The sequence below is a fragment of the Zeugodacus cucurbitae genome, chromosome 3 (assembly GCF_028554725.1).
Source record: "Zeugodacus cucurbitae isolate PBARC_wt_2022May chromosome 3, idZeuCucr1.2, whole genome shotgun sequence".
Lineage (NCBI taxonomy): Eukaryota > Metazoa > Arthropoda > Insecta > Diptera > Tephritidae > Zeugodacus > Zeugodacus cucurbitae.
Window position 1 is genome coordinate 16,579,753 of NC_071668.1, and position 14,167 is coordinate 16,593,919.

The 14,167-nt window shown below is 32.5% G+C and overlaps 1 protein-coding gene across 1 annotated transcript; it reads right to left on the reverse strand.

The window, feature by feature from the left end:
* Positions 1 to 2,464: 2,464 nt before the first annotated feature.
* On the reverse strand, positions 2,465 to 13,084 carry LOC105216960 (THO complex subunit 2). The gene is made up of 20 exons (XM_011191739.3): positions 12,506 to 13,084; positions 12,261 to 12,426; positions 11,945 to 12,192; positions 11,752 to 11,885; positions 11,444 to 11,691; positions 11,241 to 11,384; positions 10,620 to 11,170; positions 10,362 to 10,548; positions 10,030 to 10,301; positions 9,845 to 9,962; positions 9,427 to 9,771; positions 9,072 to 9,356; positions 7,759 to 7,964; positions 7,585 to 7,687; positions 6,757 to 7,528; positions 6,031 to 6,693; positions 5,909 to 5,961; positions 2,928 to 3,105; positions 2,806 to 2,855; positions 2,465 to 2,734 (listed from the first exon to the last, which is right to left on the reverse strand). The coding sequence occupies exons 1-20, from the start codon at positions 12,859 to 12,861 to the stop codon at positions 2,606 to 2,608; spliced, it is 5,208 nt and encodes a 1,735-aa protein (XP_011190041.2). The 5' UTR covers positions 12,862 to 13,084; the 3' UTR covers positions 2,465 to 2,605.
* Positions 13,085 to 14,167: the final 1,083 nt, after the last annotated feature.

Sequence of the window (14,167 nt, forward strand, 5' to 3'; positions counted from 1 at the left end):
GTAGCAAAATATGTTATGAATATTATTTAATAGAATTAATTTTATGGTAGTGTAATTTATTAAAAAAAAAATGAATCAGTTGCAATAATAGCGGTACACTAAATTATACATATATAGTAATAATTTCATGAATTTAATTTAAAGTATTTAATTACTTTGTAACGATAATTAAGGCAGTAATCCCAAACTATTCCACAATCAAGCTTTGAAAACAACAAAATTTGGCTAGGTCCGATTACCCCAAAAAATTCGATTCTCCGCATAATGTTATCAATTTCTATCTACATTTACATACTTTCTAATAAGCGGGAGCTGCAGTGAAGTCCGAAATTTTTCGCTATAGAATCTTTAATTTTTTTCATTTACTATGCTCAGTAACATGTACCGCATAGCAAACAAATGTAATATGTAGTAGAAAATGTGGTTTGAAAAACAAAAAATATTGAATACCAAAGCTATGTAGTTTAAATACAATAAAAACAAACAAACATAAAAAATATATACATATATGTATCTAACAACATGTGTACATACTGGTATGTATGTATAAATATACTATTGTTGCAAACCGAAAAAGCACAAATGGTAAATTAGTAAAGAATACAAATATTAACTAATGTATGACAAAAAAATTGTTATTTGCACACAAAATAAAACAAATAAAATTACAATAAATAAATAAAAATATTGAAAATGAAGCGCGTGATATACTTATTCTTAGTAAATAATTTTTATTTTTAATTTAAATTTTGTTATTAAATAATTTTATTTTTTATCTAAAATGTCATTCATATTAAAATTCTTTATTATTATAATTTTTTATATTTTATTTTTGATTTTATTATTAAATTAATTTGTATTTGACTATTAAATGAATTTTAATTTTATTCTCTAAAATTTAAAATATAGTTTTTATATATTAATCTTGATTTTTCCATAACTAAAGGCTTATTTATTAATTTTATTTTATTTTTTTATTTTTGGTTATTATTTTTTAGTTAATTGAATTTGATTGGCACTTACTTTGAAAAATGGAAATTAATTGAAATTTTGAATGTGAGTTGCTGTACAAAAGGTAAGTCAATTTCATATTTTTTCTTAAAATTTAGTTAATATTAATATTCATATCACACAAATCTAAATTATGGCAAAGTAACCGTTTATCTAGATATATTTTTTTAATTTTTTCTAAAATATTTCCAACTAAACCCTATTGTCTCTAGAAAAGCGCGATCTTCGAATCTTATTCAATTTTTATAACAGTGTTTAGAACTTATTAGGAACAATTTTTTTAATTATTTCTTTTCTTATAATCACTAAATGTCAAAGGAAATAACAGTAAACCATCGTATATCGAAATTATTCTAACCTCTAAGTTCTTTTTATCATCTTTTCTGCTGTTAACTCCTTTTTTTGATTACATCAATCTTATTCAGTTACCTTTATACTCTCTCTGTCCTCATTTCTAATATGTTTTAGCTTTCCTCTGCGGTACATTAAAGCAATTAATCGGCATTCTGATAACAGATCATTTAAAATCTCAAGCTGTAGTGTTGAAGTTTTCCACAGAATCTTCGATTGTGTTGTACATCATAACGTCTTAGTCTGGCTAATATCATTGAGTGGACCATCTGATTAAGTTAATCTTTAGTTTATTTATGCTCTGCACTGTAATTAATAATATGTAGGCTCGATTCAAATCAGGGTATTATAAAAATAGTTGTTCTACTCCTAGAAATTTACTTCACTCAATTGTCCTATTGTCTTTAGTTGCCAATATTTTTCATTTGCTTTTTTCTATCGATTATCGATTTGATTTGATTTGTTTGGCTATGGTTCTATACTTGAGTTGAAATTTTGGTCTTATACGAAGAGAAAAGTTCCGCAACTCACTCTATGAAACTATTATTTGTATCCATAGATAATATTTCCGAAACATTTTTGAAAAATACCAATTATGTAGACCCGACTTTGGTAGGAACTGATGACTATCGGCAACGCTTTTGGTCCCCCTAAACATTACACTGTGTTACAAATGAAAAGACAATATTTGAATTTATATATCTAAATTATTTTCTTGCGAAATTTTAACTTTATTATTAAGCGTAAACGCTCACCACTTATTTTCTAAAAATATTTTTTTATTTTTTTACTTTTTTTTTTTGTTTTTGTACAATCACTTTTTTGTTTTTATCAATTTATAAAAACAAAAAACTTACAACAGTGGACTATTTATTAACTGAATAGGTGGCTTTTATTATTATTATATATTTTGTTGTTGAAATTTGCTGCGAGCTTGAATGTCAAACTACATAGTACATACAAAGTTTACTTAAAACTTAAAAAAGAATGTAGTTTATAATCATATGTTTTATAGTTAAATGAAATGTTTGCTGTGGTTAAGTTGCAGTTGTTTTTGTGGTTGGGTTATTTTTTTTTTTAATTATTATTTTTTCTTTCTGACGCACTTATAAAATTAAAATGGTTTATTTAGTATACTAGTTGAATTTGTTGTTGCTGTATATTTTTAATGCGGTAGTTGTTGTCAATTTAAAACTAAAAACAAATATTTTTTGTAAAACTTCTGTTTCCGTCTGTACCTCTACTAATAGCCTATGCGCGAACGTGTAGACTTCGAAGTGCCATATAGGCGCTCCTCGCGTGTGCTGCGGTCGCGTTCGAATTTCTCGTGTGAACGTTCACGCGTCTCACTGCGCAAGTGCGGGGATTTTTCCTATAAATTGAAAATATATATAATAAAGGCATTCTTAAATGAAAATCAAAAAATTAAAGAACAATGTTTACCCTTGTATGATATTTATCACGCTCGCGTAAATCATCATCGCCATTTTGCACTAAAATCAAATAAAGAAATGGAGTATCAGTTTGCTGTTTCAAAAATTATTATTAATTATTAATATATCTACCTTCTCTCCGCCGCTTATGCTCCACGCTGGAATTCTCCTCGAGACGCTCACGTTTACGTCCCAATTTGCGTTCTTTGCGTGCATCTTTCTCCTCCTCGGTGAGCTTCTCCTTACGTTCCTTGTTCTTTATGGCGCGTTCCTTCTTTGTACTCTCAATCAAATCATCTGTGATCTGTTTCTGTAATTAGACAAAATTAAATTACATCATATTTCCATAAAATTCCGCAAACACGACTTGGTTTTTGTGTTGTGAAGCGTGTATTTTTAATATTTTTTAATATTTTTTTGTTAGTAATATAAACCTATGTCTAATTATGTTTTAGTTAAAGCTTTTCTTTATATAGTAAACTTTTATTTTTTTTTTGCACTTCCTATCATAAATTCATATCTGTTTTCTTTTTTAATACAACTTCCACCCACCCGCTACCCACTTACCGACCATTCGATCACATCAGCTCGCTTATAACCAACGACTAACAACAAAACTGCACAAGTGGTATTATGTATGCAGACAGCGGAGATAGAAAGACACTTCGAAATGTTTAGAAAATATGTGTTGATGTTTGGATTAGGCACAAGAGTAGACAAACCGAGTGATTTGCAAGTAAGTTTCAAGGCTTCACAGTTCCAAGACGACGGTTTTATTATTTGATGTTAAGCGTTGTTCTGTTGCTTATGATGACCAATTTTGACTGAAGATCTATTGGTTTACGTTTTTGTTTAAGTTTTTACTTTGTTTTCATCATGTTGAAAAGCGATGAACCTTGGGTTGCAGTGACGAAGTTATGCTGGTGATTTGGGTTCCCTTAACGAATATATTTGTCATAAAAATTTTAAATATGACAAGTCTTCCATAAGCAAATATAGAGAAACTTAGAAAGTAGCCTTCTGAAAATTCCGATCCATGTTATAGATGACACAAACGCTCTAGCACATTCCATGTATCCATACGACTGAGAAAGCAGGATTTCTCAAGATCCAAGGACTGTAGTGACACTTGCTTATCTATTAGATACGTGTGATCCTTCATTGGCGATGTTGTTGTTGTTACGGTAGCGGTACTTCAACCATAAATTGGTATTCTCATATGCCTCACGTATGGTTATGTCCACATCTATCGACGAGGATTATATATTTCTCATATGAGCCATGTTGCGTGCTCTGAGTCTCGAGATGTCCAAAGTAAAAGAATATCTGCCAGTTGTGTTGAGAAATATGTTAAGCTTGTTACGTTGAACTATTGTAGCATCAGTGTAGCTCCCAAGTCCACAAATGTTAGGTCGTCGAGGATGAAGAAATTCTATGTTGATTTAATGGCTCCTCAAATGGACTGTTGCGAAACTCATCTAACATTTCCGAATATATTCCAATTTTTTGGGGCTTATAAAGTAGTAGTGGATTGTTGTTGTTGTCCAGTACTTCCTCTCAAACAGGTAGGTTTCAAATTTATTTGTGTTCATAAAAAACAAACGATCGTCCCTTGTTCGATATCAAAGCTATTCTCACGGACTATTGCCTATCGTTCGCTCATTGTTTCCAATTGCTGATTTATTGCTTGGTTTATGGTATTTGTAGCTTTTAGTAGCTTACAGTTGTCATCTTTTTGCTTATTGCTTCATCTTTTTCGTATTTTTTAAGCATCCAAATCGTTTCTTCCGGTTTTACTGTTAAGTCTGAGTGAGTTGTAAGGTCTTCGTTATAACGTTCTTCCAAGTAGAAATAAAATTGATGGAAGTGCTCCCCCAGTATCTAAAGCACTCAAAATAGTCACAAATGTTGAAATTATGCTTCGTGGTTGATGTATGGGTTGTCATTCAAGCTCTATAACGTGAATATGATGATCGTTGTAAGCTGCGATAAATTCTCTTTCCAATGTCTGACGTTGTTCCAGCTGATTTCCAGATATCTTTTGCTTAGTGTTCGTTTTCGTTTAGTAGCTCAGCCCTCAAATAGTCCACTGTTGCTTCAGGTAGATTTGTTGCTCGTTGTTTTTTTCATCAGACGCACACATTACATTCATTTAATACATAACATGTACCCTGACTTAACAGCTAAAGCTTAAAATTAAGTACATAGTTTGACCAGTTTTTACATTTTTGTCAAAAAAAATAACTATAAATACACGTTATTTTCTTTTATCACATTCGAATGAGTTTAATGGATATTTCAAAAATGAAAACATAAATATTTATAACATTTTGCTTTTTTCATTTTTTTCTTTTTTTTCAAAATTGCACTCAGCCTCACATTTTTAATAATTCAAGCTAACTGAATACATTTTCTTATTTTTTCTTGTGTTTACATATTAAATTATTACTACTTATTTAAAAAAAAATAAACAACATTCGTTTGTGTTACATTTTAAATGCAAAAAAAAATTAACTCCGTTTTCATAAAAAAAAAAAATCAGTCATAATGTTAAAACTTTACTTTGACGCAGATCTTTTGTATAAGTTGTTGCGCGCGGTGGTATTTCTTATTAAAATTTCAATGAACTATCACTTTTATGTTAAATATGCCAAAGAGTTTTGCGTTTAAAACGCTGATACAAACACACACAGCCACACATATTCGTTTGCACAAATTCAAAAGTTATTTTATATTGACGCTGCGAAAATCATTTAAACTGTTTCTTTTTATTTTTTTTTAATTTTTTTTAATTTTTTTTTAATTTTTTTTTAATTTTTTTAATTGTTGTTTTTGATTTTTGATAACACTTTTCGCCGTTTTTTTCACTTCTTCCCCTATTGGCATCACTTCAAAAATATTGCTGTTGTTGTTGTTGTTATTGTTGTTGTTGATAAAAGCATTAGCACTACACAGCAGTTGTTTAAGCTGCGTTTTGTTGTTTTATTTGACATAAATTTTTTTGTTTTATTTACAACTGTAGTGTCAAATGGCTGGGCATTGTCACATCTGCTGCACTCCACAAAATGGCCGCCTCTCTGTCTTAGCAACTATGTTTGCACCAAAATACTAACCTTTGAGTTGGACGAAGAAGTTGTCGAAGCTTCCACTTTGCGGCGTTTCGTATCTGTAAAGCGATTGCAAGAGGATAAAATTATAATTGAGATCTTAGAAAGATTCTGTTGCTTACACTCACCTTTATCATATTCAATTATATCCTGACTGCGTCGATGCATCGATGAACCGTTGCTTTCATTCGATACAGAACTCAAGTCCCGGGCACGTTCTCGTTCTCGCTCACGTTCTCTATCACGTTCGCGTTCATACTCATGATGTTCATGCTTGCCTTCCAGTACTTCGATATGCTCCAAGGATGGTGATTCGAGCCGATAACGTTCATCGCCACGTCGCTTGTCGCGTTTTGAACGTGTGGAAATCATGGTGCTACCACCGGTTGCGCCGGCACCACCACCACCAGACAAATCGATTTCATCATTGTGACTGCGATGTTCACGCTCACGTTCGCGTTCACGCAGCTCACGCTCTCTTTCTCTTTGTTCACGTTCACGCTCTTTTTCGCGTTCTCTCTCTCTCAGGTCGCGTTCACGATCTTTTTCACGCTCTCGTTGTATTTCACGTTCACGTTCGCGTTCACGCTCACGCGTGCGCTCCTCCTTCTTGACATCCTTCAAAGTGCGACTGCTGCTGCGCCGTTCACCATGTTCATTGCGTTCGCTTAACAAAATCGTGGAACGCGTATCTAGCTCGTTAACTGTGTTATTTGTAGCGGGGCTTGTTATCGGTTCACGTTCCATTTTGATAATCTGCTTCACCACCTTTTCTTTCTCGCGTTTTTCAGCTAAAAATTGTTTTCATATTTAATTTAAATTAATATTTTCACAAAAGACGTCTCAAAACTCACCACTCTTCATATCGCCATTGCTCACTTGCCTTGCCACAACGGGCGTAGCTTCGTGCTGCGCAGCGTTTAACTGTTGTACCGTTTGCTGCGCGCTCTTAGCCGTGACATCGACCAAGTTAATGACATTCGCATTAATGCTGACGCTACTGCTTGCTGCTGCGGTAGACACAGTAGCTGACGTACCACCCACCGCCGTTGGCGCAACAGTTGCGGCAGCTGTGGCCGCTGCTGCCGTAGCCGTTTCAACGCGCATCTGCCGCTCGGTCACTTGATGGAAATCGCTCTCTTTGATCATTTGTGCAGCCTTCGTTTTCAGCTGCCCAATGTAACTCGAAGCAATCACAAACAAATCGGGACGTTTATTCTTCTCCTCCTCACGCACTTTCTCCACTTTGCGTTCGATAATTTGCGACAATTTCGCAAGCACCGGATAATGCGGCAGTATGCGCATGAGTATGATGAGCGCATTGCGTATTTGCATGTAGTCTTTTGAGTCCAAACAGAATACAATCGCTTTGGTTATCTTATAATGCCACTTATGACAGACATGACGATAGTTTTCGTAACCCACATGATCGTTCGCCTCGGAGAATTGATTGCTGACACGGAATTTCGTAACGAAACCGGGATAGTTGGCGCATTCTTTATTGAAGACCGCCTGATCGGCATGCCAACGCATGACCGTCTCCAACATGGCGCAGAGGAAGCGGCCATAACGTGTGGCCTCGTTTTCGGTACACGATGTGACCGAGTAGGTGATGTCGCAGAATATCTAAAATTTGATTTGTTAATGAAAAAAATATTGAAATTAACTGAACGCTTACTAACCCGATCATAACAAAGTAGCGTGGAGAAATTGGCAGCCTTCAGATTGTGTATGGTGTGTACGAATTTCGCACAGTAAAGCGCATCGAGGGCAGTGAAGGTGCATCTGTTGTCATGAAAGAAATTTTATTTTATTTATTATTAAATTTTAAAAATTATTTTTATAAAAAATGCTACCTTGGAAATAGGCACAGCTGCAGAAATTGTGTAATCGTCTCATTTTTTGCCGATTTCGCTGAACGCGAAAGGAACCAATTGTCCTTTTGTTGTTGTAGGCGTTGTAGTATTTTATCGACATGTTCCTGCTGTTTCTTACGTTCATCTTGTAATTTGTCCATTAAAGCAATGTAGCGCTCCTGCTCTTTCTTGTTCTTGGAGGCATTCTGTGGTGAATAAATATTTTTTTGGATAAAAATTTTATTTTTTTTTGGGCAAAATATATATTTTTTAGATAAAAATTATAATATTTTATGTCAAAATATTATTTTTTTTTAATAAAAATTAAATTTTTAGAAAAAAATATAAATTTTTTTGCAAAATTTTTAGATGAAAATTAAAATGTTTCGATAAAAAATTAAATTTTACATAATAATCTTTAGATACAAATTTAAATTTTATAGATAAATTTTTTTGAATAAATCTTTTATGTCGAAATATATTTTTTTAGATAAATCTTTTATTGCAAAATTTATTTTTTTTAATAAAAATAATTTTTTAATAAAAATAAAAATTAAATTTTTAGATAAACAATCAAATTAAATTTTTAGATTAATTTTTAGATAAAAAATTTAATTTTAGATAAAAATTTAAATTTAAGATTAAGATTTAAGATTAAATTTTAAATTTTTTAGATAAAAATTAATTAAAAAAAAAATATTTTTTATATGAATCTTTTATGTCAAAATATTATTTTTTAATAAAAATTAAATTTTTAGATAAAAAGTAGTAGTTTAGATACTTTTTTAGATCAATTTTATTTTTTTTTAATTTTAAATTTTTTAGATAAAAAATTAAATTTTACATAAAAAAATTTAGATACAAATTTAAATTTTTTAGATACATTTTTTTAAATAAATCTTTTATGTCAAAATATTATTTTTTTATAAAAATTAAATTACATAAAAAGTAAAAATTTTAGATACTTTTTTAGATAAATTTTATTTTTTTAGTTACAAAAATGTTTAGATAAAAAATTAAATTATACATAAAAATTTAAAGTTTAGATTATTTTATTTAATTTTATCTAAAATTTAATTTTTTATCTAAACATTTTTGGATCTAAAAAAATAAAATGTATCTAAAATATATTAAATTCAACATATTAAATTTTAGATGAAATTTTAGATTAAATTTTAAATTTTTTAGATAAAAATTAATTTAAAAGAAAAGATTTTTTTAGATAAAAATTTTGATTTTTAGAAGAAAATTTATATAATTTATATAATTATTAATTTTTTATGTTAAAAAATTATATTATTTAGTGTAATTACCGAATCTTTGGATTCTGCTGCTTGCAGTGACAATTGCTTCAATTTCGAAATCTCCTTTTGATAACTCTCGGCGGGTACTTGCAAATCGTACATGCTAAGCGACCAGAAGGTTACCAAAAATTGAGGACTAATGTCCTCCCAAACTTTGGGGCCATGTAAGGGACGCACAGACTCAACAATGGGGTTCATAATTAAATTGGTGGCTTCCAGATATTTTTGTAATTTTTGATTGGTAGTCAATTTCTTGGCATTGGGGTCGGCCTTGCGCAACTGATCGTATTTTTGCTGTTTTTTAAGCAAAAAATATGAAATTAATTGAAAATGTAAACAAAAAAATATATATGTACGAATTTACATTTATCTGATGTGTAAACATTGGACGCGCCAAGAAGAAGGCCACATCGGCATTGATATGGTACTCCTGCAACATGGCAATGATCGATGGCAAACGTTCAACATATTCATCCACCGAGTATGTAGAGCCCAGAAATGTGCCAAACTGTACTAAAGTATCTTGACATTGATCGTACAATTTGCCAACAAGCTTCAGATGGCTTTGCGCAGTCTCACGATAGATGACACAGTGTTTTTGTTGCGCCATTAGCAAGCATATGGCAACAGCCAAATCATTATTGGCGAGCGCATCCTTCAGACGCTGTGAAGACTTCTTGGTGTTGCGCACCTGACTGAAGTAGCCAGCCTGTGGGTTGTGAAAGATATTTTTTATTATAAAATAATAAAAACATATTTTTGTTAAACATGTATATACACACCTCACCACGCAGCAATTCACCACCGCACATGGCATTTAAGTGCTCATTAGTCATTTCTTCTGCCGATTCAACACCAGCCATTTTTTGCACAATTTCTTTGAGGATTAACAGATCCAAGCTTTGTAGAAATAGAAAAATGGAATAATTTAATATGCGTTAAACAAACAAATAAATTCACCACACACCTTTTTTGTGACTTCAACTGATTGGCAACATATTGCAACAAGCCACTGAGCTCAATGTTATACTTTTTGAAGATCGCACCACAGAACGAAGCTAAACTCTGTAGCCACAATGAAATTGAGGTGCCATCGTGTTTGAAGCGATCTCTATCCGCCATGGCCAAAGCCTCAATGAGGCAGTAGCCCAAACAGTCGAACGATAGCGATGTGAGATATTTTAATGAATCGACTACGGGCCCAATTAAGTTGTCATAGATTTGAATTTGTAGTAGAATCTGTGAATAAAATTTATTATATTTATTTATGTTATATATATATATAGTTAGTATACATACATAATCGAAGAGAAATCCTGGCGCGCAATGACTCAACTTGCCGATAAGACGCCCCACCGGCTTCACATTCTCTTTACTGACGCGCTTCATTAATGCTTTAATATTTTTGTGTGCCAAACCACGTCGCCGTATGAGCACCGGATGCACCAGGTATGTGTCGTTCTTCCAACGTGCATACAAACTATAACTGTTAGGGCAAAAATGTCAGACACATATTAGTTGAATTCAAGAAAAAAGTAAACTTAAAGTTTGACTCACCGAAAATGGTACGGAAAGAATTTCAGTACAGTCCAAATCTCTTCAGCCATGGGGCAATTGCAGTCTAGATAGGAAAGTGCTGGCAATATAGCTGCATCCATAACAGTCATCACTTCGAAGTACAGTGTTTCTGATTCGGTATTCGGTGTGGGCGCATTCAGACTATCCACACCCATATCAGTCATTATTGTGCGCAATATGCGTATAAGTTTATACATGAGCACTGTGTCGAAATGCAAAGCCGGTCCCAGCGCTATAACCATTGGTATGGTGTAGTTGCGCAATTCGGAAAATTCACGTGCTTGCAATTTCTGCAGCAATTTTTTATCATCCGTGAATTTTGAACGGCGTGAATTCGCTTTAAAGCACTTCTCTGTGTATACATGATCAATGGAAATGTGTATTAATTCGGCGAGTGCGCGTGCTATCGACTCATGCACAACCACCGCTTGCTCTGGTAGTTTTTTCATAATCTTGTAAGCATTCTCCCAGTCGCCAACTTTGAGTAGACCCTCACACAAACCGAATTTCTGGTTGGCATAGTACTTCTCCTGAGAGTTTGTGGATAGTTTTAAAAATTATTTTGAGATTTTACATTAAATAAATTTAATTTAGAATTACCTCATCGTAAGGTTTCTCCATTTCTGGTTCCACATGTTCTTTATCTTTATTTGTTACGATTATGTTCAGCTTGCGCACAAATTCTTTTGCTTCAGCTAGATCGCTTTCCCATTCGCTTATAATGTTTTTATCGACTGGCGTAAGCTTTATTAAATTAAGCATTTAGTATCACATTCTTAAAATAAAACCGCAAATAAACTCACCCATTGATATATATCATGTAGCTCAATAACGCCATATTTCAAAAGTAGCGAGCAAACATGAAATAGCGAACGTGGAGTTCTTGTGTCGGCAAAGTAACGAAATTTATAACCAAGTACTTCACATATAATTGAACCATTCGGCATGTAGGCGCGCAACAGTGGTATGAAGAGATGCCGGCGTTCGGGACGTGTTTCAAAGGATTCAATTATTATGTCAAGCACGCGATTGGGATCCAAATTGAAGCAGCCTAAAATATAAGAAATTTATAAAAATAATACAAAATTAAAAAAAAATCAAATTACTATACCTATCAGCGATTTTATGATATCCATTATACTGGTGGCTGTTACACCCTCCTCAAAATCTTGATTTAATTCGGTGATTAGCTTGGCATAGCCCTCACTCTCTTCGCGAAAGAGATTAAAGCGTCGCTGTTTGTAACTGTTAAGAATAAATATTCAGTATCCAAAACGAACATTTTGGCAAAATAGCGCACTTACTAAAGCTTTGTTTTTATTTTAATAAATTTGGTGTAGAACACCTTATTCTTTACAATTCCTACATCTTGCAGTGTATCGATTTCCAAACGCTCTTTTATTAGCTTATCCGAGATCACCTTATCGAGATCTTTAACAATCTGACTGAACATGAGTCGCTCTTCTTGTATGCCATCGGTCATTAAAGAAGTCTCCGCGTCCAATATATTTACAATGTCTAGTATTACCGATGGAAAATCAGTATGCAGCGTCTGCAGTTAAAATAAAAAAAAAAAACATTGCATATTTGTATTTCTAACATGCCACTTCGTTTACTTACCACAACATCGGCTAACGTATTTAGCACTGCATCCTTTTTCAATGTGCAACGTAGTCCATGCCATAGCAGATCGTAGATTGCCCTCGAGATGCCGAATTTAAATTCGTCATTTTTGCCAAAAATCGGATTATCATTTTCCTTCACTTGTTGTTTTAAGAACTTCAAACTAAAATAAAAATGTTTCGTTTAAGCAATTATTGTATAATGTATGCATTTCACGCCGTTTATTATTTCCGGTCACATACAATTCACTCTTTCCCGTCTTTTCAAAGTTCTTAAATACATCTCCACTCAGCTTAGCGTCCATGCTGTGCTTCTGACGGCCCGCAGCTATTGTTGCGCCTGCTTTTGTTACAACGGCGGTAGTGGCTACCGTAGCACCACTGCTGTTGCTTGTTGTCAAAGTATTGCTACCACCACCACTTCCACTGAAACTGCTATTTTGTATAGTTTTACAATCCGCATGCGGCGTTATTCCGGTTGACACTGTTGATGCACCGCCACAGCTACTATTGCTGGCAACACCACCTTTCGTCGTCGTTGTCGCCGTCGCTGCCCCAGCTGCCGTCTGCGCCTTCGTTGAGGTCCGCAGTCGCCGCATACAGTAATTACTACAGAAAATGCAAAATTTTTTATTCAATTAACAGCGTTAGCACACGCTACAAGTTTTGCCACACTATTCACGTAAATTATGCACAAATTTAGCGCGTTCTTTGCGAAATTAAAACTATAAATTCGAGCAAATACCACAAATTAAAGCGTTTTATCTGTCAGTAGGAAATGTCTATATTCCATGACATTTGTCAAATGTTGTAAGAAGAAGAAGAAGAAGAAGAAATTTGTTGCCACACACACGTACGCAATTTCGTTGTTTTGTTTGAAAAGATTTGAACATAAACAACAATTTTACTATTTTTAAATTGCTTTATACATAAGCTGCAATGTGTATGCTTTTCGTTTTAGAAATAACTTTATTTTATAAAAATATTTTAAAATTTTTTTTTGTTTAAAATTCAACTTCAAACCACTTGTTTTCAATATGCGCATTTATATTGTGAATAACAGTGTTGCTTTTTACAAGTATTAAACAAAGATGGCGCTGTGTTATATTGTGGGCAGCCATCACTAACTCGGTCACGTATTTAAACGCATATTAACTCATTTATCTATTAATTATTTATTAACTAGTTTGTTAAAACAGTTACTTTCTTGCCATACTAAGACCTAAGTTCGAGCCATTAACCCTTGTATTATCACATCAATACCAATGTTACAGAAATAATTTTGTTATTATATATCTTATTAAATTTTTACTGAAAAATACTTAATTTTTCTCATTACAAGCGTTTTTTAGATCTATAAGAGTCTAAATAACCGATAATTGACAAAATTAGACCACAATTTGAATTACCTAACATTTTTTAAATTTTATTTAGTTAAATTTTTTGTTTGAGAATAAAAGGTTTTCATATTTAGAACTAATAAATCGAAATTTATTTTGTCAGGCAGCCGATATTATTTACAGTATTACATATTTTATGAACATATTTTAAACCATCTTTTTTCTATCGCTGTAGTATTCTTCATCCACAAATAGATATGTAAATAAACATACAGATAAGTAGCATAAGTAAATCTAAACAATCGATAATTATCGATAACATTCAGCTGATTTCTTATTTACTTTTGATTTATTTAATATCTCTGATCTGATAGATCATTCAAATATAAAGTCTTAGTCGATTTATCTACTTCAGGCATAATTTTCATATTCGAGCCTCTTTATTAAATAGAAAAAACTGGTTCTTAAAACCCATAACTCGGCCCTTAATATCTAAATAGTAATATATACTGTAAAAGATTAAAAAAAAACATTAAATATACAAACGATATTTTCAATTAAAATC

Bases quoted from the DNA above. Each gene is read 5' to 3' on its own strand.
- LOC105216960 (XM_011191739.3), bottom strand. From the start codon at position 12,861: ATGCGGCGACTGCGGACCTCAACGAAGGCGCAGACGGCAGCTGGGGCA. The intron at 7,688-7,758 runs GTAGCATTTTTT...TCATGACAACAG, and splicing joins CAGCTGTGCCTATTTCCAAG to ATGCACCTTCACTGCCCTCG. The intron at 6,694-6,756 runs GTGAGTTTTGAG...AACAATTTTTAG, and splicing joins CAATGGCGATATGAAGAGTG to CTGAAAAACGCGAGAAAGAA.